General features: G+C 39.4%; 1 protein-coding gene, 1 long non-coding RNA gene and 1 pseudogene across 39 annotated transcripts in view; 2 read left to right on the top strand and 1 right to left on the bottom strand.

Moving 5' to 3' along the window:
* The window catches only part of PTK2 (protein tyrosine kinase 2), a 344,711-nt gene that overhangs the window by 185,909 nt on the left and 134,287 nt on the right, over positions 1–24,515 (top strand). For all 38 annotated transcript variants that reach the window (XM_032247027.1, XM_032246903.1, XM_032247076.1 and 35 more), the window contains 4 exons: positions 6,174–6,281; positions 9,911–10,028; positions 17,819–17,849; positions 21,843–21,895. In XM_032247027.1, the coding sequence (XP_032102918.1) occupies positions 6,174–6,281; positions 9,911–10,028; positions 17,819–17,849; positions 21,843–21,895 (310 nt within the window). The remainder of the gene's footprint in view (positions 1–6,173; positions 6,282–9,910; positions 10,029–17,818; positions 17,850–21,842; positions 21,896–24,515) is intronic.
* LOC116529376 lies at positions 12,285–12,754 on the bottom strand (annotated as a pseudogene).
* On the top strand, positions 13,283–15,085 carry LOC116529378. The gene is made up of 2 exons (XR_004259480.1): positions 13,283–13,671; positions 13,738–15,085. It is a non-coding gene; the product is annotated as an uncharacterized LOC116529378 (long non-coding RNA).

Raw genomic sequence — 24,515 nt, 5'->3', positions numbered from 1 at the left:
GCCGAGGCGGGTGGATCACGAGGTCAAGAGATCGAGACCATCCTGGTCAACACGGTGAAACCCCGTCTCTACTAAAAACTACAAAAAATCAGCTGGGCATGGTGGCGCGTGCCTGTAATCCCAGCTACTCAGGAGGCTGAGGCAGGAGAATTGCGTGAACCCAGGATATGGAGGTTGCGGTGAGCTGAGATCGCGCCATTGCACTCCAGCCTGGGTAACAAGAGCGAAACTCCGTCTCAAAAAAAAAAAAAGATTAGGTAGAATTGATCTGTGTAACCACATGGTGCCTTTTTCAGTTATAGGTGTTTAACTATCTTTTTAATCACTTCAATAGTAATAGATCTTTTTTGAGACAGGGGCTCACCCTGTCATTCAGGCTGGAATGCAGTGGTATGACGATCATGGCTTACTGCAACCCCTGCCTCCTGGGCTCAAGCAGTTCTCCTGCCTAGTCTCTCAAGTAGCTGGGACTATAGGTATACACCATCACACCCAGCTGATTTTTGTATTTTTTTTTTTTGTAAAGAGAGGGTTTCGCCATGTTGCCCAAGCTGGTCTCAAACTCCTGGGCTCAAGTAATTTGCCCACCCAGCCCTGCGAAGTGCTGAGATTACAGGTGTGAGCCACTGTGCCTGGCCCAATAGTAATCGATCTGTCCATATTTTTCACTTGTGTCAGCTTTGGTAATTTAGCATGTTATCCATTTCTCTACATTTTCATCTTGCTCCCATAGAGTTGCCTCTCATAGTTCTCTTAAAATCTTTCTAGTAACTTCATGTGTCCTGTTTCATTCGTAAGCTCTTTTGATTTGGCTCTTTTTCAGACTTGTAAAGGGTCTGTCTATTCTAATTATTTTTGAAGGACAAGCTTAGTAATCTATTGCAGCATTACTATTCATTTTCATTGATTTCAGTGTTTTTCTTCATTAATTCTGTTTTTGTAATAGCTTCGTTGTTTTTGTCCTTTTATTGTGCTCTTTAAGCACATCTTTAAAATGTATTCTCATTTACTTTGGAGGCCATTTTTTTCTTATACAACTTTTCATGTGTCTTACTTATCTAGGTATGTGATAATTCTTCTTTTCATTGTATTTCTGTATACTCAGTTGAAATTTTATTTTTGGCCAGACGCGGTAACTCACGCCTGTAATCCCAGCACTTTGAGAGGCCGAGGCAGGCAGATCACCAGAGGTTAGGAGTTCAAGACCAGTCTGGCCAACATGGTGAAACCCTGTCTCTACTAAAATTACAAAAATCAGCTGGGCCTGGTGGCGTGTGCTTGTAGTCCCAGCTACTCCGGAAGGCTGAGGCAGGAGAACTGCTTGAACCCAGTAGTTGGAGATTGCAGTGAGCTGAGATTATGCCACTGTACTCCAGGCTGGTTGACAGAGTGAGACGCCATCTCAAAAAAACAAAAAATCACCACCAAAAAAATTTTATTTTTATTTCTTTTTTTCTGTTATAGCATTATTTAGAAGAATATTACTTATCTTTCAAGTAGCCCTGGGGTTTTATCTCATTTTTATTTCTGTGAGCATATTGTGAGGCAATTTCATACTGGCTTCTGAGCAGGTAATATGATTTTTAAATATTAACTATTTCACATTTGTTAAGATTTTCTTTATGGTCAAGCATTTGATTCTTGTAAATGTTCCATGAAAAAATATATATGTTTTCTATTTGAGTTTATAAGGACCTCTGTGACTATGAAATAAGAGATATTAGTTATATAAAGTAGAAGAAAGCAAGATCGGAGTAATCAGGATAGAGCCTCCAGAGGATTGTATGCACTGCGCTTCTCCTAGCATTTCTGCCTGCCACCCTTCTCCTCCTCCTTGTTTGTTCTGCCCGCCGTGGGTGAACTTCATGATCCTGGATGAGACCAACCTTTTGCTATGTAATGGCTTCCATTCCATCTTCCCTGTTTATGGTATGGTAATTCTTCATTTCTGCCCACTCTTTTCGGTATCAGCAAACATTTCTAATATACTGGATCATTCCTGTCAGCATAGAAAAATGTATAGTTTCTCTCATCCTAAAATTCCCTCTCTTTGTCCCTGTGTCCCTCTTCTCTCCCTGGTACTTGATGTTTTCCTGTTTCCTTTATTGCAAAACTTCTTGACAGATTATCTAATTGCATTGCCTGCAATTCTTCCCACTTTCTCTTCAACCTGCTTCAATGAGGCCTTTCTTGCCTACTACCATTATACCACCACCATCGACCTGCCACTGCCTTGCCAAGGATAACAGTGACCCTTGTGTAGATAAGACCACTGGGTACTTTGAGTCCTTATCGACTTTACTTGACTTCTCCAGCACTGTCCAGTAGCAGTATGATGTAAGTGTCATAGGTAATTTTTAATTTTCTATTAACCGCCTTTAGAAAGGTAAAAAGACAGGTGAAATTAATTTTAATATATTTTATTTGATCCAGTATATCCAATATATTATCATTTCAAGATATAATCAGTGTAAGAATTCTTGACAATTGATCTTATTTTTAGCGTTCCAAGTTTTTGAAATCTGGCATGCATTGTACCTACCAGCATATCTCAACCCGGAGGAGCCACATACCACTGGGTGCTCCATAGCTGTGTGTGGTTTCCTGCTACCAGTTGAACAGCACATCTCAGATTCTCCTCCTCAAGTGCCCTTTCCCTCCTTTTTTGCCTTTGTAATGACCACTTACATGCCTATCTTAAGTGCTACCTTAAGTCAGTTTGCATATATATTGTGTGTAGCTCCTTTGTGCTAGGCAGTGGACTGGATTCTGCTGGTGCAGTACAGTACCTGAATGTTATATACCTGGTCTTAAATTCGTGTTTCCCAAGTCTTGTTCTCTTTTCTAAGTGAAACTTTTTCTGAGGCTCTATTTCCTCCCTCCTCGCCTTCCCAATAAATTAGATGTTTTTATACAGCAGCCTGTGTTGCTTTCTTATAGTCCTTATCACAGTTGTTTACTTGTAAAATATTTATCTAATGTCTGGATTCGTGTTATCCTTCTTTGCTGCTGTATTTCTGATACTTGGAACAGAGTCTAGCACCTAATAACTTCTCATACTTCACTTACATGCCAGGTGTAGCTCTGATTCCTTGTAATCTGGTGGTAGACAAGATGAACATGATATTCCCATCCTCATGGGGCTTTCCTTCTAGTTATCAAATAGAATATAAGAAAGAAAATAATAAAAACAATGTGATTATCCTAAAGGGCTAGAGTAGGGTGGTGTGAGAGAGAGTATCTGGGTGTTCAATTTAGAGTAGGTGGCAGTGCCAGCCCCTGTTGACCCGTTTTTAAATTATCTTTTGCTATCCTGAAATTAAAATTACAGAGCATGTTATTCCCCTACTCAAATAATGTTTTTAAAATATCATTATCTAAAAGTTCAACACAATACATTGGAAGGCATTATAGTCAGATGCACCTACTTAGTAATGACTTTTCATTTGAGACAATCAGAAGTTACTCCATTCCGGTGGTGTAGGAAAGTGATAGGGAAAAGTTATGTGGCTGACCTTGGGGAATAATGCCAGAGTGAGGTAGAAAAACAATTTTTTAAAATGTAGTTTCCGTAACCTAGATGTCTTACTGTGCCTTAGAATTTTTTTTAAATTATGAGATAGCAATAACAAAGATTATAATTGAGGTAGTATTCCTCATTTCATATGTCACCACCAATGAATTGATGTTCAGTTCTCAGTCTGTTGGAAGGAGCCTCCGACATCCCCTGGTACATATGTGCATGCAGTAGCTACAGGTACAGACTAATACAGGTGCATTGTGTCAGCGACCAAAATAACTAGAGCAAGTCTTGTCCTTGGTGGTGTCATTCTCCAAAATGGTTAGCAACTCTTAGTAAAACTTCAAAAGCAGCATAAAATCGGATTCCCTTGCATTACACATAAGTTGCATTCATGGAAAATTCAGTGCAGAGCATCCATTTGTGGTTTTTAAACAGAACTTTGTTTCTAGAGTCAGATTCTTCACAGACATAAATACACACCAGGACATTTAAAAGCCATTGAGGATACAGGACAATTTTTTTATTGTGCAGGACTTAACCATACTTCATGTGATATCTAGCATCCTTGGTCGTCTTTTATATTCCTCATTGTTTGGTCAACTAAAAACAACTCATCCCCAGAAATGGTTTACCCCAGTGAAACTAGAGCACATATCATCAAGACAAGATCATGACAGTAAATAGGTCAGAGAGGCATGCAGTGGTCAAATCATGTAGGCAGTTTGATCATAGAAATCATGCTACGTAAATCATGTAAGTTACAGTGCTTTGTATTGTACCTTTTCAAGCAGGGGAGTGATATCTGATTTATGTTTTTAAAGCATCTCCCTGGTTTCCAGGTAGGGAGATTAGATTGTAGAATGGATGAAGGGAAACCAGTTCGGAAAAATGACACAGCTCTAAGCACAATATCATCTGATGGCCTAGACTATAGTGACAACTGTGAAGATGGGGAATAAACACATGGATTCTGGATGTTTAGAGGTGAAGTTACCAGGACCTGTGGAGAGGTTGGATAATGGGGAAAGGGAGAAGAATCAGTGAGAATGCCTTCTTTTTTTTGGCTCAGGAATCTGGTTGAATATGATGCTTTTTATTGAAGTCAGGAAGCCTGGGGGAGGAACATGTTTTGAGAGAGTACCCTTTTGATTGTGTTGTTAGTAATCTCTCACAGACATCCATGCGGTAATAGGATATAGGGAGTTGGATACATGCGTCTGAGTTCCAGAGAGATGTCAGGGATGGAGATGGTGCTTAATGCCCCAGTACTATGTGATACTCGTTTTGCCATGGCACAACTAGAGGGAAGAACAGGGCCCACCCAGCACAGAGCCCTGCAGAAGCCAATAAAAAGAACTGGAAAAGAGACCAGTGAGGTGGAAGAAACCCCAAAAGGGCAGGATGTCCCAGAGGATAAGTGGGAAGAGTATACAGAGGGGTTATGGGACATGCTATGGAGAAGCCTAGGACCAGAGAATGGAGGGCTGCCTGTGGCCTCTTGGGGTAAGGCAGGAACCTGCAAATACATGTCCCTACAACAGTGCAGGAAGATGCTTTGCTGGGAAGGGCAGCTGAGTGTGAGTCTCTTTCTGAACAATTCCAGCTCAGTCCTAGTGGTGTCTTCTGTTCTCCATGGGATGGGGAGGGGCTAATACCTGACAGAGTGGCCTTAACCAGGTTAATTGATTTGAAGAAATGTGTAGGAATCTTCACATGCAAAGTGATCATCCTCATGACCTGTTAGAAGGATGGAAAATACATGTGTCTTCTATATGTATTTTTTTGAGGAAGGGTCTCAATCAATTGCCCAAGCTAGAGTGCAGTGGTGCAGACTGCTGGGCTCGAGGGATCCTCCCGCCTCAGCCTCTCAAGTAGCGGGGTCTATAGACACAGACCACCACACCTGGCTAATTTTTTTTTTTGGGGGGGGGTGGGGTGTAGAGAAAGGATCTCACTATATTGCCCAGGCTGCTTGAACTCCTGGCCTCAAGGGATCATCTCACCTAAGCCCCTCAAAGTGCTGGGATTATAGATGTGAGCCATTGCTCCCAACTATTTTTTTTCTTTTTAAGAAAAGTGTTTATTAATTGTGCAGCAGTAATAGAAGTAAAAGAATAAAAAGAGAGAGAGAGAGCAAAAGTTTATGCTACTATGGCCATAGACTCTCCCGGCATGTCTTAAGAGGTTATTCTGTATTGGGAAGGGCTGTTTGGTTACCTACTGTCTCCCTAGCTACAGAACTCCTGTAAGTTTTAGAACTTACTGTAGCCCAATAAGCTCTAAACTTACTGCACGGGGAGTAATCCCAGATCCTTCTTTCTTTGGGAATGGGAGCAGAATGATTGCCTCAACTTGCCTCCTTCCTTTATCTTCTGTTGTCTCTCAGTGGTAACTGTACTCTCACTCATCCAACTGATGTATGGGTCTCCTCAGCACATCACAAAGAGCAGACCTGGGCCTGACTTTGAAGTACAGGAGATAGTCTCATGGCTACTCCCCTGGGGCAGGATGGAGAATCTGGTTTTTTTCCCCCAGACCTCCAGTCTTAGGGAGCATGTCTTGAGGACAATGAAGATTTCACAGAACATTTAGACTCCATGAAATTAGTTTTTTATCTACAGTCTAAAGATTTTACCTTTTCTTTTTATAGCCCACACATCTTGCTGACTTCAATCAAGTGCAAACCATTCAGTATTCAAACAGTGAAGACAAGGACAGAAAAGGAATGCTACAACTAAAAATAGCAGGTGCACCTGAGGTAAGAACTGTTACATTCATCATTAAGAGAAAACGGTGACATAGGGGTGTTTCAGAAATGACTTTTTTATGAAAAGGATGAAGTTTTCATGGATCATCAGAATCACAACTTTCCTATATAGAGAGTTACATTACAAATGACAATGATTAAATGTCCCCAAGAATAGGACAGAAGACAGATTTAAAAATCATTCAAGAGTGGGCTGGGCTTGTTGGTTCATGCATGTAATCCCAGTACTTGGGGAGGCTGAGGCGAATGGATCACCTGAGGTCGGGTTTAAGACCAGCCTGACCAACATGGAGAAACCCCATCTCTACTAAAAATACAAAAAATTAGCCAGTCATGATGGTGCATCCCTGTAATCCCAGCTACTCAAGATGCTGAGGCAGGAGAATTGCCTGAATCTGGGAGGTGAAGGTTGTGGTGAGCCGAAACCGCACCATCGTACTCCAGCCTGGGCAACAAAAGCGAAACTCTGTCTCAAAAAAAAATCATTCAAGAATGTTATTGTAAAGATGATGATTAAAGATTATCATTAGGCCAGGTGTGATGGCCCACACCTGTATCCCAGCACTTTGGGAGGCCAAGGCAGGCCGATCACTTAAGACCACGGAAACCCTATCTCTATTAAAAAATACAAAAATTACCCAGGCGTCGTGGTGCACACCTGTAATCTCAGCTACTTGGAAGGTTGAGGCATGAGAATCTTTTGAACCCAGGAGGCAGAGGTTGTAGTGAGCCAAGATCACACCACTGCACTTTAGCCTGGGTGACAGAGTAAGACTATGTCTCAAAAAGGAAAAAGGGTTATCATCAAGTACCAAGGACATTAACTTCTAGGAGTTACATGTACAGTCATGTTTTGTTTAACAATAGATACGTTCAGAGAAATGCATAATTTGCTGATTTCTTTGTTATGCAAACATCACAGACTGTTCTTACACTAACCTAAGATGGTTGTAGCTTACTATACACCTAGGCCGTACAATATAGCCTGTTGCTCCTAGACTACCAACCTGTATAGCATGTTAGTGTACTAAATACTTTAAGCAGTTGTAACACAATGGTATTTGTATCTCTAAATACATGTAAACAAAGAAAAGGCACAGTAACAATATAGTATAAAAGGTAAAAAATGATACACCTGTATAGAGCCCTTACCATGAATGGAGCCTGTAGGATTGGAAGTTGCTGTGGGTGAGTCAGTCAGTGAATGGCGGGTGAATGTGAAGATCTAGGACATTACTGTGCACTACTATAGACTGTAAACACTGTACACACCATATACTTAGGCTCCACTAAATTTATTTTTAAAACCTTTTTATTCAGTAGTAAATAAACATTAACTTACTGTAACTTTTATATCTTATAAACTGATTTTTTACTTAGTTTAAAATACATTGTACACCTGTACAAAATATTTTTTTTTACATACTTATTCTGTAAGCTTTTATCTAGTTTTAAAATTATTTTCTATATTTTTACTTTTTAAACTTCTCTGTTAAAAATAAGACACAAACACACTAGCCTAGGCCTACACAGGGTCAGGAGTATTCATATCACTATCTTCTACTTCCACATCTTGCACCACTGGGAGGTCTTCAGGGGCAGTAACACGCCTGAAGCTGCTGTCTCCTAGAACAGTGCTGCCTTCTGGAATACTTCCTAGAAGCCCTGCCTGAGGCTATTTTACAATTGAATTTTTTAAAATAAGTAGTAGTACACTATAATGATAAAAGAAAATAAGACAGTAACATAGTCATTATCCAGTATTATGTGCTGTATATAATTGTATGTGCTGTACTTTTATGTGACTGGCAACACAATAGATTTTTTTACACCAGCATCACCACAAACATGAGCAGTGCATTACATTACAACCTCAGGATAGCTACAGCATACTCAACAATAGGAATTCTTAGTTCCATTATATACATCTTGCGGAACCACCATCGCATATGTGGGCCATCATTTTCCAAAATGTGGTGCATTGACTGTATATATTCTGTAAACTGAGTTAGTTTCCATACTGTGTTGTATATGATATTCTCTGAGTAGAAATAATAGTATATGATTATTATAATAATTATAACAGCAGCAATACCTGATACTGGGCATATGCTACCCATGGTTCTTTTTTTTTTTTTTTAAAAATAAAGACGGGGTTTCACCATGTTGATCAGGCTGGTCTTGAACTCCCGACCTCAGGTGATCCACCTGCCTTGGCCTCCAAAGTGCTTGGATTACAGGTGTGAGCCACCATGCCCGGCCCCCATGGTTCTTTATACAGAAACTAAGAGAGGCTGTGTCATTCGTAAAACCACAGAAGTACATACTTTGATATACTTTGGTTAACCACATTCTGTAGTTGAGGAAACTGAGGTATAAGAGGTTGGCCACATCAAGTAATTGACAGAAATGGGGTTCGTACCCAAACAGTCTGGATCCAAAGCCTATGTTCTTAGTCAACATGCAACAGTGATTTAAAACAAGTGGTATGAAAAAGAGCCATTTGGCAAATACTACCTAATGGAATCCTTTCTGTAAGATGGCCAAAATACACTCATGTATGAAAGGATCTGGACAGTCTGGTGGCACACACGGTTGTGCTGGTGTGTAAAGTATGCTTCTGAAGCTCATCTGTTTCCATCAGCACGCCAGGATTCTTTGGGCTGTTACAGCTAGTTCTCTGGGTAGCTTTATTTGCAGCACTCCTCACTTAGGCAGATGCCTTATCACTGTTTTGCCCTGTGACTCTGTGAGTTTGGTGACATCTGAGGGCTCTAGGAACTCTTGTTGATTCTTGAGATTAACAAATATTACCATACAATATCAAAAGCCATATAATGAGAAAACATTATATGACCACGTTGTGTCAGTGTTGCAAATAGAACTTTCCTGCAAATATCTCAGTAGTAATATTCCATCATCATTTCAAACTGTCCTCCTTTCATTTTGTTAACCTCCAAGTAATATTTAGGGCAATGCAGGTGAGAGGCATTCACTTAGAGGATTATAAATAACTATTTATAGGAATTAGGCCATACCTGTATTTGAAAATGAAATACAGCTTTTCTTATCTCTCCGATAACACTTAAAGATAGATCTTTAGGAAGTTTTTCAATATTGAACATATTTTATATTAGAAAGAGAATGATTTCTAAGCCTTTGGTCAGAACATGCTATGTGTGCTAAAAATAATGAAATTTTATTATTTTTCTTTTACATCAGACAAATTATGATGGATGGCTGATAAAAAATTTTACTCCACATTAGTCTAGTTTCTGATACAAGTCATACTTTAACTTACTGATTGTCTAAATTCTTCCCTTAACCTGGAGTATGCCAGAGGGTCCAGACATTCTGAAGGAAAATATTTTTAATCTCCTTTTAATCTAGAAAGCCCCAGTTTCAGTGATTTTTCTGTTTTCAACTCGTTTTGCATTTGTCACATATTCTAGGAATAATGTCCTTAAATACCAAATTTCCTTTTTCAAATCTTACAACAGATCTTGTTTCATTCCCACTCTGTTTTCAAGTGTATAGCGATTTCTGATGTCATAGCACAGCTGTCCTTTGCTTACTGGGAAGAACAATAAAGTCTGTTTTCTTGGTCTTTTCTCCTTTAGCCTCTGACAGTGACAGCACCATCCCTAACCATTGCAGAGAATATGGCTGACCTGATAGATGGGTACTGCCGACTGGTGAATGGAGCCTCGCAGTCATTTATCATCAGACCCCAGAAAGGTGAGGTGCTGTTTCTGAGCATTCCCAATTGCATTTCTACCAGATTGTTAACTGAGTTTGCCCCTAACAATAGCCTATTATCCTCTTTTAGGTAACTGTAAAAAGGAAGACCAAATGAGTAATTCAGCTCAGTATAATCTGAGTGCTTATTTTTCTAGGGATGGTGATCCAGTTTACACCTTCCACAAGCCAAGAACTGGGTTTGAATAGAGCCTACAGAAAACATTGTCTGTGTTTTGAGCTACCTACTTAGAGGATTTTCTAAATTGCCATTACTATTTTTAAATACATGAGTATTTTTAAACTTTTGGGTTTAAACAAAATTCTGGGTTTAAAAAAGGAATCCCTTGTAACTGACTATAAATGAAGTATTCTTTCTATTTTTTCTTACATATCTCAAAAGCTTAGAGCATTCGAAGAGTAAAATGCATTCTAAGTCATGATGTTAAAAAAATCAAAGATTATAATAAATAAATACCCTGGAAAATGGTGTGGAGTTTTTGCAAGCATATAATGAGGAATGCTTTTGAGGATTTGGATTTCTGAACGAATCAAATGAAAATATTCCCAGCAAGATAATAGCAGATGTAGTGTAAAGCAGGAAAAGACTGGGTTTGGGAATTACGGAACTTAAGCTCAAATCATGAGTCCCCTGTGCCATCATCATCTGTAATTACTTTTCTGTGCTTCAGTTCTGTCCTCTGTCAAACATGAAGAACAGTTAACTATCTTCTATGGTATTAGGAGGATAAAGGACTTATTTATTTATAGGCTTGGAACTTCACCTGACACACATGGTGCTCATAGATTTTAGTTATATTGTTGTTCCTGTTGTTGCTACTAGTTTAGTCTGATCTTGACGCTGTATTAACCTAGACTTTGAGATACCTCATCTGTAAAAGAGTGATACCTATTTTGTAGGGTTGTTAAGACACGTCCCAAATAGTAACTGTAAAGCAGCTCACACTGTGCAAGTGGGGACTCTGAATGTGGGTTTTGTCCTTATTGCCAAGACCCTTTCTAGCACTCACCTTAGTGACTAGGATGATTGTAGAGGAGGAAAATCCTGAAGTGTTGTGTGTGTTCAAGTCAGCAGAATTGTATTAAACAGTGATGAGGATAGAGAAAAGGCAAAGCCCAAGCGAAGCAGGTAGAAACGCAGAGGATCCAGCCTTGCCCAGCAGAGAAGTGCCCTGTTTACAAAGCAGTTTGAGGGAGGGATGGTGTTTGCATGCGCGGCATGTGTGTGTGTTGTGGGTTTTATAGAGACGAGTCATTGGACCCTTTGTTTATGTATCTTAAAAGAGGTAAATAATGATGCTGTGCCCTGAAAACAGACAAAGCTGTGAGCCTTCGCTAAGTAAACATAAGTCTGTTTGATTCCAGGACATGGCTTTTTCTAGAGGAAAAGTGTTTTTTCCCACAATGATCACACCAATAAAGCCTATTCATATATTTTTTTAAGTTTTCTTTGTATGAAATAGAGTAATGAAGTTGATTTCAGAAGTCTAAAGTTTCTCACAGTTAAAGCCTTTGCGGCTGTAGGTCTTGTATTTTCACTTTGTGCTTTATTTTATTTATTTATTTATTTATTTATTTATTTTTTGGGACATTTTCTTCTCCCAGTATCAGACTTTATATTTTAAACAGGTGTATATGCCTTACAAATATTATTAAAATGTTTTTAGATAATTTCTTCACATAGAGATAGTAATTTAGGAAAAATGTTAAATGTTATAGATTGCCCGTTTCCTTTTTAATAATTTTCCATCTTTTATCCTCACTTTGCCAAAAGGTCCTTTTCCAATGTTAATACACATTTAAAAATAACATTGGGATGTCAGGCATTAAATGAGCCTTCCGTGTTTAAAATGTAAACATCTTCCTGTGTTGATTTCACTGTTAGCTTTTTTGCTCTCTAGGGAGAAACATTTTGATACTAAAACATGAAAGGCAATGCTTTTTAAGGTCTTTGTTTATATGAAAAGAGCATAACTGAAAATGCTTGTCATGAAAAGCTAGATAGGGCATTGGTTATTTCCAGTTTTATATTGTCTTTATAAAATGAATTATTAAACTTGATAATTTTCTTATTCTGAATCATAGCATGTTTATGTATTACATAACTGTTTCATCATAGATCCCTAAGAGGAAGATATATTGCCTAGCTAAAATAATATTAAAGTCAAACATCTTTAGTGGGTTGTAGTCAGAAATACATATGGACACAGCATACGTACATTTTTTGAGTTCGTTTTTTCCTTTGTTGATACGTATGCCTTTATTAGCTGAGCCACTACTTGAGGGGGATGAAGTGGGAGGAGTGGGTGGCCCCAATGCCTAGCCGGCCGTGGTTCCCGGGCTTGTGGGTGATAGAGAACTCGCCCAGGCAGTGGCCTATCATCTCTGGTTTGATCTCCACCTGGTTGAAGGTCTTGCCGTTGTAGACGCCCACCATGCTGCCCACCATCCTGGGCAGAAGGTGTCCTGCGGCTGCGTCTTCACCACTTCCGGCTTCTCCATGGGCGGCGCCTGCTTGGCTTTGCGCAGGCGCTTGAGCAGTGAGTGCTGCTTCCGCCGCAGGCCGGGGTTCAACCGCGGCCGCGGTGCGCACTGTTCAGCTGCATCCGCTGCTCGTAGGACATGTCCAGTAGCAGGTCCAGGCCCACGCCGCGGTAGGTGAATTTGCGGAAAGTCCGCTGCTTCTTTTGCTCTATCTCTGCCATCTTGCTAGATCCTCAGAAAAGCGAGATTTTTTTTTTTTAAGAGTTTAAATAAATGTTAAACATGTTTCTACAACTCTAATGTACCATTTTCCTGGAAACACGCTTTGACTAACAATTACCTATGCCAGTCTGTCTTCTCTAGATCATAAATTACTTAGATGTGTATATATGCATATGCATAACATGACAGTAATAAGTAATCAGTACGTTCTACATGTGAACCAGGTGTGCCCAGTCACATTTTGTTAGTTCTTTGATCTGCTTTAGTTACTTTGGATTTATATAGTGGTTTTAAAAGATTTATTAGGCCAGCCGCCTTGGCTCACGCCTGTCATCCCAGCACTTTGGGAGGCTGAGGCAGGCGGATCATGACGTCAGGAGTTGAAAATCAGCCTGGCCAACATAGTGAAACCCCGTCTTTACTAAAAATACAAAAATTAGATGGGCGCAGTGGCGCGCATCTGTAATCCCAGCTACCGGGGAGGCTGAGGCGGGAGAATCGCTTGGACCCCAGGGGCGGAGATTGCAGTGAGCCAAGATTGCACCACTGTACTCCAGCCTGGACGACAAAGCAAGACTCGTCTCAGAAACAACAACAACAACAACAGGATATTAGCTTGTCATAGTGGCTCACGTCAGTAATTCCAGCTACACAGGAGAATCCCTGAGGGCAGGAATTTGCCCTGGGCCACATAGCAAGACTGCATCTAAAAAAATTAATTAATTTAATTTAAATAAATAAATAAATAAAAGGTGATGTTTATTGGGGAGAACATAGAGCCACAAGCCAAATTGTCCTATACTGCATTCCACCGCAGTCTGCATAACTTTGGCCGTCATTGTATGGTGTTATCTAACATACACCTTATCTGAAAGAAAGTTTAGAATCAATTTTGCAGTTTTAGTAAAATTCTGTGGTAAAATTTTTTCAGAGGAAAGTGTACAATATAATACAGAGTTGTAATTACATAATTCTTAAGTAGGTTTTCTGTGTATCGAATGATGGTGAATACTGTAGGTTTCAAGGGAGGGAGTGAATGCTTCTAAGTATGACATAAATCCCAAGAGCTGTAAAAATAAAATTGTTATATTTAATTATATAATTAAAACACTTGTGTGCTGCCAAAGCAAACACAGTTACATAATTTAAACACTTCGTTTAGTACAAGATAACATTTTTAAAGCTACAGTAACAGAGGGGAAAATATCTATAACACATATAATAAATAATTAAAATTTCTCATTTTTAAAGTGTTCTTCCATCTCATTCACTAAAAGACAACCAAGTATAAAAATGGGTTACCTTGTAGAGCAATGGACATATAAATGTGCAAGGAATATATGGATAGAAGCAGTGATGTCTTTCATTTTGTACTAATTACATTGGTTTTAAAAAAACCTGATAACCACCATTGGCAAGACTTCTGAAGAATGCATTCTCATGCTTGTGTCATTGTAAATTCGTACATTTTCAGAAGACAGTTAAGGAGTACTCTGCCCCTTTGACTCCTGCATTGTGTATAATAGAAAAAATTAGCAAAAATTAATAAATGGAGTATGCATGCATGATGTAATACTATGCAGCTGTTTAAAAAAATAGCTGTATTGATGTATTAAAAACCTACATGTAAGTGTGTTCATGTGTGTGTGTGTATCTCTAAACTTGTGTATTTATAAGCATTAAAAAAGTCTGATAAGTCACCAATTTCAGTTAATGAATACTTGTAAGAAGAATGGAAGTATATTTGAACAAAAACATTTAACTCCCAGAATTAGGCATTTTGGGTGGTGAGTCCTTAGGGTTTTCTTAAATGCTACTTCTACTGATAGTGTCTATTGCCATTTTTCTGTATTACATTACTCTCTTTATAAAAGTATTCTTTCAGAGTCCTCCTATTGTTTATCTCCTTTACAGCTGCCCTTCTACCCATGCCCAGCTACCTAGGAAGTCTTCTTTTAGCCAAAAATGCAATAATGGATTTATTTTGCTTTCAGGAAATAGAAATTTCAACAGAATGTAAACAGAAATCACACTAATGTGTCATTTGAAAGGCTATATTAGTAACAATTTGGGTGTGAATAAGGTGGTGGTGCTGGTGGTCATGTTCATGTTCATGGGATAATAAACTAATTATCAGGCCTTTTCAGTTACGCTAAATTTGGTCTTCCTGGTGTGACTTGGTTATTTTGCTTGAAATAGATATTCAAAATATCAACAAGTGATGAAGTTCAGCTTGAATTCCAGTTGTGTGCAGTGAGTTGTATACATACAGTGTTCAGCCTCACAAGTATCTCTGCAAATTAGAAGAATTAAACAGCTTTTCAGAAAGAGTAACATAGGGTCCTAGGTTGATTTCTTTCTTTCTTTACCAAACAGTGGTCGGAGAGTCTCCTGAGTGCCAGATACTCTGCGAGGTATTAGGGATGTCTTTGTGCAGCGTAGATCTTACCATAACTTTAGGCAGGTTGAGTAGTCTGTGGAGAAGTATGGTTTGTGGCAAATGTTTTGTGGATGCAACAGAAACACAGAGGATGCCACTCAGTGCAAACTGGGATATTCCAGGAAGGGCTCCCTGCAGGGAATAGAACTTGAATTGATCTTTGAAATACTGAGGAATGTTTCTACCTGAATGAAGGAAGAGCACCTTTCAAGGCATGTGCAGTATGTTCAGGGAGATACAATGTGCAGTCAGGGAATAGTGATAAGTAATACTGAAAAGGCGGATTGGCCAGACCAAACGCTTCATGCTTTCAACATGTAGTTGTTGAGCTCCAACCATTTTCTAGGCACAGTTCTAGGACAGGATGTGTAGCAGCAAACAGACAAGGTTGTGCATCCATGGAAATTTCATGTAGGTGAGGACATACATGCAATAAACAAAGTAAGTAAACTAGTAGAGGAAATAAATACTATAGCATACACCTAATGGTATTGCTGTGTTGAGAAAAATAGGGAAGAGTGTAAGGGATACAATTTTAAATAAGGGAAGGTCTCACTAAGAGAGTTGCACCTGAAGGAGTGGAAAACAGAACCTATAAGGATATCTGGCTATTCCCTGTTAAAGGCTGAGGAATGCTAGGAAGCATGCCTGGAACAGCAGAGACCCAGGTCACTAGATGCCTTGAGGGGGTGATCCCAGGGCAAGTGGTTGGTCAAGATGTAAAGGCATTGTAAGGGCTTTGGCTTGTACTTAGTGATTTGGGAAGCCATTGGATGGTTTGAAGAGAGGAATAATGTAATCTGGTTTATGTTCTAGAATAAGTACTCTGGCTACTGTGCTGAGAATAAACCATGCTAGGTTGGCCTGGGTACAGATAAAGTAGAGGGACTAATCAGGAGGCTATTACCATGATGTAGGAAGGTGATTGATGTTTGGCCCAGGGGTCCTATAATGACAGTGACAAGTAAGACGACTTTGGATAGAGTTGGACAGTAAAGCCTCGTATTTGCTGCGCTAGGTATGGATTGGGGAGCAGAGAGGCCCTGTGATGACTTCTGGTTCCACCTGAACAATGGGAATTATGCAGGTGTACCCACCAGGACTCAGTTCTGAGCATCAGCAAGTCCTAGCAGCCTTCAGACATCTAGAGGGAGGTGTCAGGTAGACAACCAGATGCAGAAGTTCAGGTCAGGGGAGAGGTCCAAGCTAGAGGTATGCATTTGGGAGCTGCAAAATGTGGGTGGCGTTTGACACTTTGAAACTGTATGAAGTTACCAAGGAAGAGAGGTTAAGAGGTACAAGTGTGAGCACTGGGTTCTCTAATCTTCATCAGGCCAGGGAGATGATGAGGAACCAGTAAAGAAGATGAAGAAGAGTTACCCTGAGAGGACAGAAGAAAACCAAGAGAATATAGTACAAAGTTCAGGAGGCCCAGGGTGGGAAGTTCTCAGGAGGACAGATTAGCTGTGTTAAGTGCTAACTGTAAGTGAACAATTGGGTTTAGCAAGGCAGATGTCATTGGAGATGTGTGGGTGTCGGGGAACTGGTTGGAACGAATTCAAGGGCAAATGCAAGGAGAGGACCTGTCGATAGCAAGTGTGACTACATGAGTGGTGTTACCAAGTAGCTGCCTAGAAGGGCACCAGAGTGGTGAGTGGTAGATAGGTCCCTCCTCAGCCTCCCATACCACCCCATAGATACACAATACAAAGATGACAGCCAGAGCAGTGTTTGTGTGCTGGGAAAAGTGAAGCAGTGCTTCGTAAATTATCCTGAACACTTTTGAGAGACACTAAAATGTTAAGAATAATAACTTGCTTGACTTCATGAATTTGTAATTTGGGAAGATTATTCTGAAATCATTTAGCTCATATGGATTAGAAGAGAGGTCCAGTTAGGAGGCTATTACATTAATTCAGATTAGAGATTAAACCAGGGAGGGCTCTGTGTTTCCTGGTTTGCAAAATGAAGGCTGTGGGGAAAAAAAGAGTCTCCCCCACCATTGAACAAAGTCCTCAGCCTCCCTGTGGTCAGGCAGGTATGAGCCAGTCACTGTGTCTGACTCAGCAAAAAGGGGGCCCACCCCAAACTGTGGCAGATAACTGCCTGGCTCACCTTCCAGCCAGCCGTGTACAGGGCTCCTTCAGGTGACAGCTCCAGGACTTGGCTTCTCTCATACATTCATTCCTTTGGCAGCCACACACACCTGTAGAATTGTTTTCTTTGTGTTTCTCTGTGCTTCCTGCACAAGTTTTTATGTTGTTACTAGTGAGTAGTTTTATCAAAATGCAGAATGCCTGGTCCTTTGACAAGGAGTGTTGACTAATCATAAGAAACTCTTCATCTGTTAGTCTCCTGCAAAGTATTTTACCAACTTAGCATCTTAGTTGTTTACTATAATTAGGCAGTTCCTTTTAAACAATTGTATCTAATAGTTCATGTTTGTTATAAATATTGAAAATAAAACCATGAGAACCTAAGGTAGACAGTGTAGCAACTTTGTTTAAAGGGTCATTGCTGGAATACCAGTAAAGGCCTCATCCTTCCTCTCTTGATTCTAGGCACCATCGTTTCAAAAGGAGTAAAAAGAACCTTATACATCTCTTTCCTTTTTCCCCCACAGAAGGTGAACGGGCTTTGCCATCAATACCAAAGTAAGTACTACTTTGTATGTAGTGTTATTTTGTTTTGCTGGAAACTTTAAGGAAATTGCTATGCTTTATTATTCATTCTCCTAAAAAATTAAATTTCTCTATACATAATCAGGAAACTAGGAAACAATTCTAGAAAGAAATCAACTCAGTTGTAAATTTTATTAAGTACTTAGGTTTAATCAAAAATGTAATTTTTTCTTTAAGTTCTATGGGGGAGCTAAAGAATAATCATAATGTTGAGAGCCTATGGTTAAACCTTTGCTTCATATGTTCTTGCTAATCTTTATAAGAACCTGAAAATATGTGACATTCTGGCTGGTTTTACAAGTATGAAAATTAAAGAGAAATAATTTATGTTAATTTTCTTGTTTACATCCTGAATTTCATAATAGGTGTTATTGATCTATAAAATTAAAAGAATCAAATAGTAATATCAAAAGAACTTATGTAACTTTATATTCTCAGCCAACATGCTAGGAACTGGGGACTAAGATATGAATGTTAAAATCTAGACAATCGGATACACAGGTAAACACACACACTTACAGCTGTGTGGTAAGTGCTTGCAGAGATGTTTGCACTTTCCAAGACACTTGAAGAGGAACAGTGAGCCTAAGAGGCCACTGGAATAGAGAGGGAAAGGCCTGGGCTTTGTTCTATCCCTCTCTCTTTTCTCCATAGCCAGTTAATTACCATTTCCTCCAGTTCCATGTTCTAAATAGACCCGTCTGCTTCACCATCTTCCCACTGCCTCTCCCTCGTGCTTACCTATCTCGGCTACCTAAGTACACTCCTGTGTTGGGGGTCCCCAAGATCTAGGACCCACGGGACTCAGCTATGATGTATTACAGCAAATGGACAGATACAAAGCAGAATCAGCAAAGGCAAAGGCGCATGGGGTGAAGTCCAGAGAAAACCGAAGGCAAGCTTCCAAGGGTCCCTGCCTAATGGAGGCCACAGGACACTATGAATTCCCCAGCAATGGATTATGATGGCCTGTGTGAAACGTTGGCTACTGAGAAAGCTCATTAGAGACTTGATGCCCAGGGTTTTTATTGAGGGTTCTTTATACATGCAGTCTGGCATGCATCCAAATTCCAGACTCCCAGAAGGAAAGCAAGAGTTTAGCATAAACCACATTGTTTGTACAAACATTTTAGGCACAGTGTACCATACCTGTCAGGGGATGGTCATGGCAACTCCACGAAAATTCAAGTTCCCAGATGCCAGGTAAGGGATCATGTAACGTTAGTCACAGGCCTGCTATATTAACTCTGTTCTGCATACTTCCTCCTAAATCAGTCTCTGTCCAGTTTTGCTCATTAGCCTATTTGTGCTCTACACTACAGCTTGAGGAAGCTTTCCTAATTAAATCTCTTACATGACCTACTGTTGCTCTTAGTATACTTTCCAGTATTCTTAACGTGGCTTGCAGAAGCCCACGTGATTGTTCCCGGCTCACTCCTCTAGCCTTGGTTTTTGTCACTCCTCATACTGTTCTTAGCTACATTGAACTTTTTGTCTATTCCAGGAGCAAACAATCTTTTTCCTAAAGGCCTTTGCCAGTCTTTGCATGATTCACTCTTCTTCCAACCCCCTTTTCCTTGCTAAGCCCTACTCATCTTCTGGGTCTCATTCTACATCACTTTCTGTGAAAACCTCGTTGACCCACCTTGCCCCACCCTCAAGCCAGGAGAGCATCCCCATCATGTTTTCCTATAGTTGCTTCTAGTAGTAATTACCATAGTTCTAAACATGACTTTTTAACTTGTCTGCCCTCCCTGGGCAGTAAGCTTACAGTCAGCCAGGGTCATGTGCAATACTGTGGGCCTCACACAGGCAGGGTCTGCACATGGCTAGTGCATGTGACTGTGTGGATGGAGGATGGTGGCGAGAGACCTCTAGCTTTGGACAGTGCGCTCTACAGCATCAGCAGTGTCTGATAGAGGTTCATTTGGGGTCATATCAGCACAGGAACTAATGTTATTTAGAGTACCTTTAGTTTTGGGAAATTAGGGGATAATTTGGGGTTTAAAACATACATGAGTCAAAGCTGGGCAATGTGGCATGTTCCTGTGGTTCTGAGCCTGAGGCAAGAGGATCACCGAAGCCTGGGAGTTTGAGGCTGTGATGCAGTATGATCACGCCTGTGAATAGCAACCACACTCTAGTCTGGGTGACCTAGTGAGACTTCACCCCATCTCTTAAACACATACACACTCCCCCCCCCCCCACTGGAATCATAAACAGAGATATGAAAGTGAGTGAGGAAAGTAGTACATTAGAAATGTTAGGCCGGGCACGGTGGCTCAAGCCTGTAATCCCAGCACTGTGGGAGGCCGAGGCGGGTGGATCACGAGGTCAAGAGATCGAGACCATCCTGGTCAACATGGTGAAACCCCGTCTCTACTAAAAATACAAAAAATTAGCTGGGCATGGTGGCGCATGCCTGTAAGCAGGACACCGTTATCAGATAAGTGCTGAAATCCAAGCTATCGTGAGAAAGTTGCTTAGCAACAGCATACATAAATTGTGTTGCAGACAAGGGAAAACTACAGTGTTTTGGCAACAGAACAAGGAAGGAAGTGATGTAATCTATTTATTTAAAATGTGTGCCCTCTGACTGCCCAATAAATATAGTTCAAAGATAAGTTGTGATAACTCATGTAGCTGCAATGGAAGAGAAAGTAAGGAGTTGTTAGAAAACAACTTCTGTTAAATTTTTATACTGTAGATATAAAATTTCAAGTATTTGGAGAATTCTGTAAAAGGAACATAAGTCTATGGCTGTGTGCTGTGATTACAGAGATTATACAGTTTCACATTAATTGGTTATAATGCTTCAAAACAATGTACAAGTTGAGCATTCCTAACCTGGAACTTCAAAGTTCAAAATCCTCCAAAATGTGAAACTTTTTGAGGACCAACATATGCAGCAAGTGGAAACTTCCACACCTGACCTCATGTGTAACAGGTTGCAGTCAAATATTTGTTTTGTGCACAGTTATTTAAAATATTGTATAAAATTACCTTTAGGTTATATGTGTAAGGTGTATATGAAACATAAACAAATTTCACATATAGACTTGTTCCTATCCCCAAGATTCCTCACTGTGTATGTGTAGACATTCCAAAATCCAAAAAAATCTGAAATTGGAAACACTCTAGTTCCAAGCATTGCATATAAGAGATATTTAACCTATACTGTTTTAAGTGTCAGTATTTCCTAGTATAAATTCTATGTACTAGAAAAAAATTTTTTCAGCACTTTCTTAATACATGCTTGTGTATCTGGAAAAGATTTTCTTTTATAAAAAGACCAAGGTAACTTAATATCTAAAGACTGTGTAGTTCCTTTTTCCCCTGTATTTTGTGCTTTCCAAAGGTTTTTTACTAACCGTACTTGCATTTTTTAAATGGCACCCAGACTCTTGGCCAAAATTTTATTTTATGAGGGTAAATATGTAAAACTAGTATTAAGGCATTTAGCAAGTAGCAAGATAAATTGAGATTACTTTAAGTCTGTAAGTAATAGCATATATTAATGTATTTCTTGATATTTTTTACATGCCATAAATTTAAGAAGGACTAGTCATATTATAGTATTTCATATTATGTTGTAAAGAGCAAAATCCACTTCCAGGTATATGGTTTTTCTCTCATAACTTTGGGGCAATCCTTTACTGTCTAGCATTTAAGTTTACATTTTTATTTAACCCATGCATACTACATTAAATTGTATTGCATTGTTTTAAATTATTGTCAAGAGTATCTTTCTCAGAACAGTTCAGCATTTCCTCAGTTGTGTACCTTAATTTCTGATTTTTAAAGCATTACAGCAGCCAATTTTAATAGTAGAATCCAATTTTTAAAGAAGTCACCTTTCTAAAATTTTGTCTTCCTCATCCAAGGTAGCTCCCTACTTGATGAGTCTGAGTGGCGGGGGTCTTGGGGAAATTGCAGGGCTTACAGCTTTGCTCTTGTCTGTCGCAGGCTGGCCAACAGTGAAAAGCAAGGCATGCGGACACACGCCGTCTCTGTGTCAGGTAAGGGGCTCTAGGTAGCAGACATCACAGGGTAAGATGATCATGGATGTCTATTTTTAGTATAATTGCTTCATTCTTAGAATAGCTTATGAAAATAAGCATTCTGGTTATCCAAATTTGCATAATTTTTCATCATTAAGTAGTTTCAAGTATGGCTCATAGATTTTATTTTTTTAGATGGGACATACATAAAATACCAGATCACTAAGCACATTATATAGAATTCCAAATTATTTTTTTGGTTTTAATATCATGTTAATCATATTCAGAATGAAAATTTTTACTTCTGAAATTGCTGTTATAATTTATCTTTGGAATTCAGTAAACTTTGCATGTGTATTTTTTGAAGTTCAGGAAATGTTAGACATTTTTAAACCATTTTTGTCTTTCACAGTTAATATGGTGTTTGAATATTGCTTTTTTAAAAATATAGTTAAGATACTGGCATAAGCATTATCTTAACTATTTGCTGGTGTGATTAAGTGTGTTGTACTTTCCTTGGTATGTTTCAAAATAGATACACCTTTTTCCCCATTTAAAAATGTGGGAAGTAGAGGAAAGGGGAAGGACAAGAAAGCATCTTTTATGGGTCCATTTGATATCTTAAAATATGTGTAATATCTATATATGCACATATATACGTATGTAACCATATACACACATATATAATTTGTTCTTATATGTGTGCTTACATGTTACGTTTCTAAAATTATAGTTTTCTTTTAACTTTAGTATCTTGCTTAGAAAAGACCCAATTCCTGTTTATTTTGAATCAGTTTTTTTTTTTTTTGTAGTGATATGGTTTTGTTTTTTAAGACGGAGTCTCGCTCTGTCGCCCAAACTGGAGTGCAGTGGCGTGATCTCAGCTCACTGCAATCTCTGCTTCGCCAATTCAAGCAGTTCCCATCCCAGCCCTCCAAGTGGGATTACAGGCGCCTGCCACCACGCGCTGCTAACTTTTGTATATTTAGTAGAGACAGGGTTTTGCCATATTGGCCAGGCTTGTCTCGAACTCCTGACCTCAGATGATCCACCTGCCTCAGCCTCCCAAATTGCCAGGATTATAGGCGTGAGCCACTGCACCCGGCCTATTTTTTTTTTTTTAGTTGTGCACAAATGTCCCATCAGCCCTTCCTCAAGAATATTTTTGCTTGTATTTATATATTGTCAAAGATACGCAATAAAGATGAATGATGTGTGATACTGTCAAAGTACTACTGTTTGAAAAATCATTGCTCAGTTTACTAATTAAGTAGAGAGAAGGTGAGTTTGCTAGAGCTGGTCTTACGGACAGCTTCAGGGTTGCCAGCATGTTTTCAGGTAAATAGCTAATCATCCTTATAAGCCTAATCCATGACTTTATGGAGTAGCCCTAGTCTATGGTGGGTACAGAGAGTTGGCAAACTTGCCAGGCCCTCATGGAGTTTGTAATCTAGTTGGATAAAGACCACCACCACATGCCACAGTCATAAGAGTCTGGAGGAGGGAGCAACTGCTGGGCACCAGGATGTTCTGTAGAGTAGGTGAGATTTGAGCAGGGCTTTGAATAACTACCAGGTCCTCTGGTCCATTTTCTTTCCAAACTGTAAAGCAGCTTTTGGGATGAGCCCCAGGAACAAGTCACTTTCATTTTGGTGCTTGCCACACACAGAGGTCTCCACAGTTACCCCAGGCTTGAGAGAGAAAGGAAATGCACCATTATGTTAATAAGAACTATTCCTAGCATCTGTCTTTGGGTAACAAAGTAATGAAATGTAATAAAATAGGCCTCAGCAATACCTTCAAAACTTTTTCCTCCTATTTTACTATCTCTTTTAATCAATATTCCCCATTCAAGGTTTAAACCTCATATGTGTCTCTTATCAGCTGATTATCACAAAACCTCTGGATTTTCCTTCTTCCAGACAGCCCCCACTTTATGATCTCAGTGTTTTCATCCTATTTCAGAAGCCCATTAAGAATAAAGTTAGCTGGCATTTTATGAGTACTTTTGTAGATACTGTGTTCCAGGCTCAGGTTAATGTTCTGTGTTCTTGTACATGTATCATTTCATTTAGTCACACGACAAACTATAAGATAGTTTTTCTTATTGTTCAGCTGAGGAGACTAAGGCCTAGAGAGGTTAATTTGCCCAGGGTTACACAGCTGGTAAAGTCTGCAGTCATTGTTCAAACTCTATTGTCTGGCTTCAACACCGCCTTAGTTTCTTCCTACGTATTCCTTAACTAGGAGTTCATACTTCAGTCCCTTCTCCGTGGTCTTTGATTGCTACCATGTTGATTTAAATAGACAATTCTCTGGTCAGAAACTTTTAGTAATAATTTAGTATCCATCAGATGAAGTTTGGGTTCCTCAGCTTAGCCTGCAAGACCTTTCATTGTGTGCCCGAAGCCCACCTTTGCAGTCCTCCCTTACCACCTCATCTACATTGTTTTTTAGCCAAAAATAGTTTGTAACTGTGCCTCTCCCAACCTTCTTATCTCTGTTGTTCCGCTTGAGCTATTCCATCCAGACTTGCTCTTTTCATCATTACATATCAAAATATTTTCACTTTTCAGAGTTAATAATACTTTGATATATGACTATCACTTAGGTAATTTACAGATCCAAGCAAAGAATA

This window comes from Sapajus apella, unplaced genomic scaffold, assembly GCF_009761245.1.
Source record: "Sapajus apella isolate SASKATOON/1434 unplaced genomic scaffold, GSC_monkey_1.0 scaffold3, whole genome shotgun sequence".
Lineage (NCBI taxonomy): Eukaryota > Metazoa > Chordata > Mammalia > Primates > Cebidae > Sapajus > Sapajus apella.
Note: the sequence above shows the minus strand (reverse complement) of the source record. Positions and strands in the feature narration are given on the sequence as shown.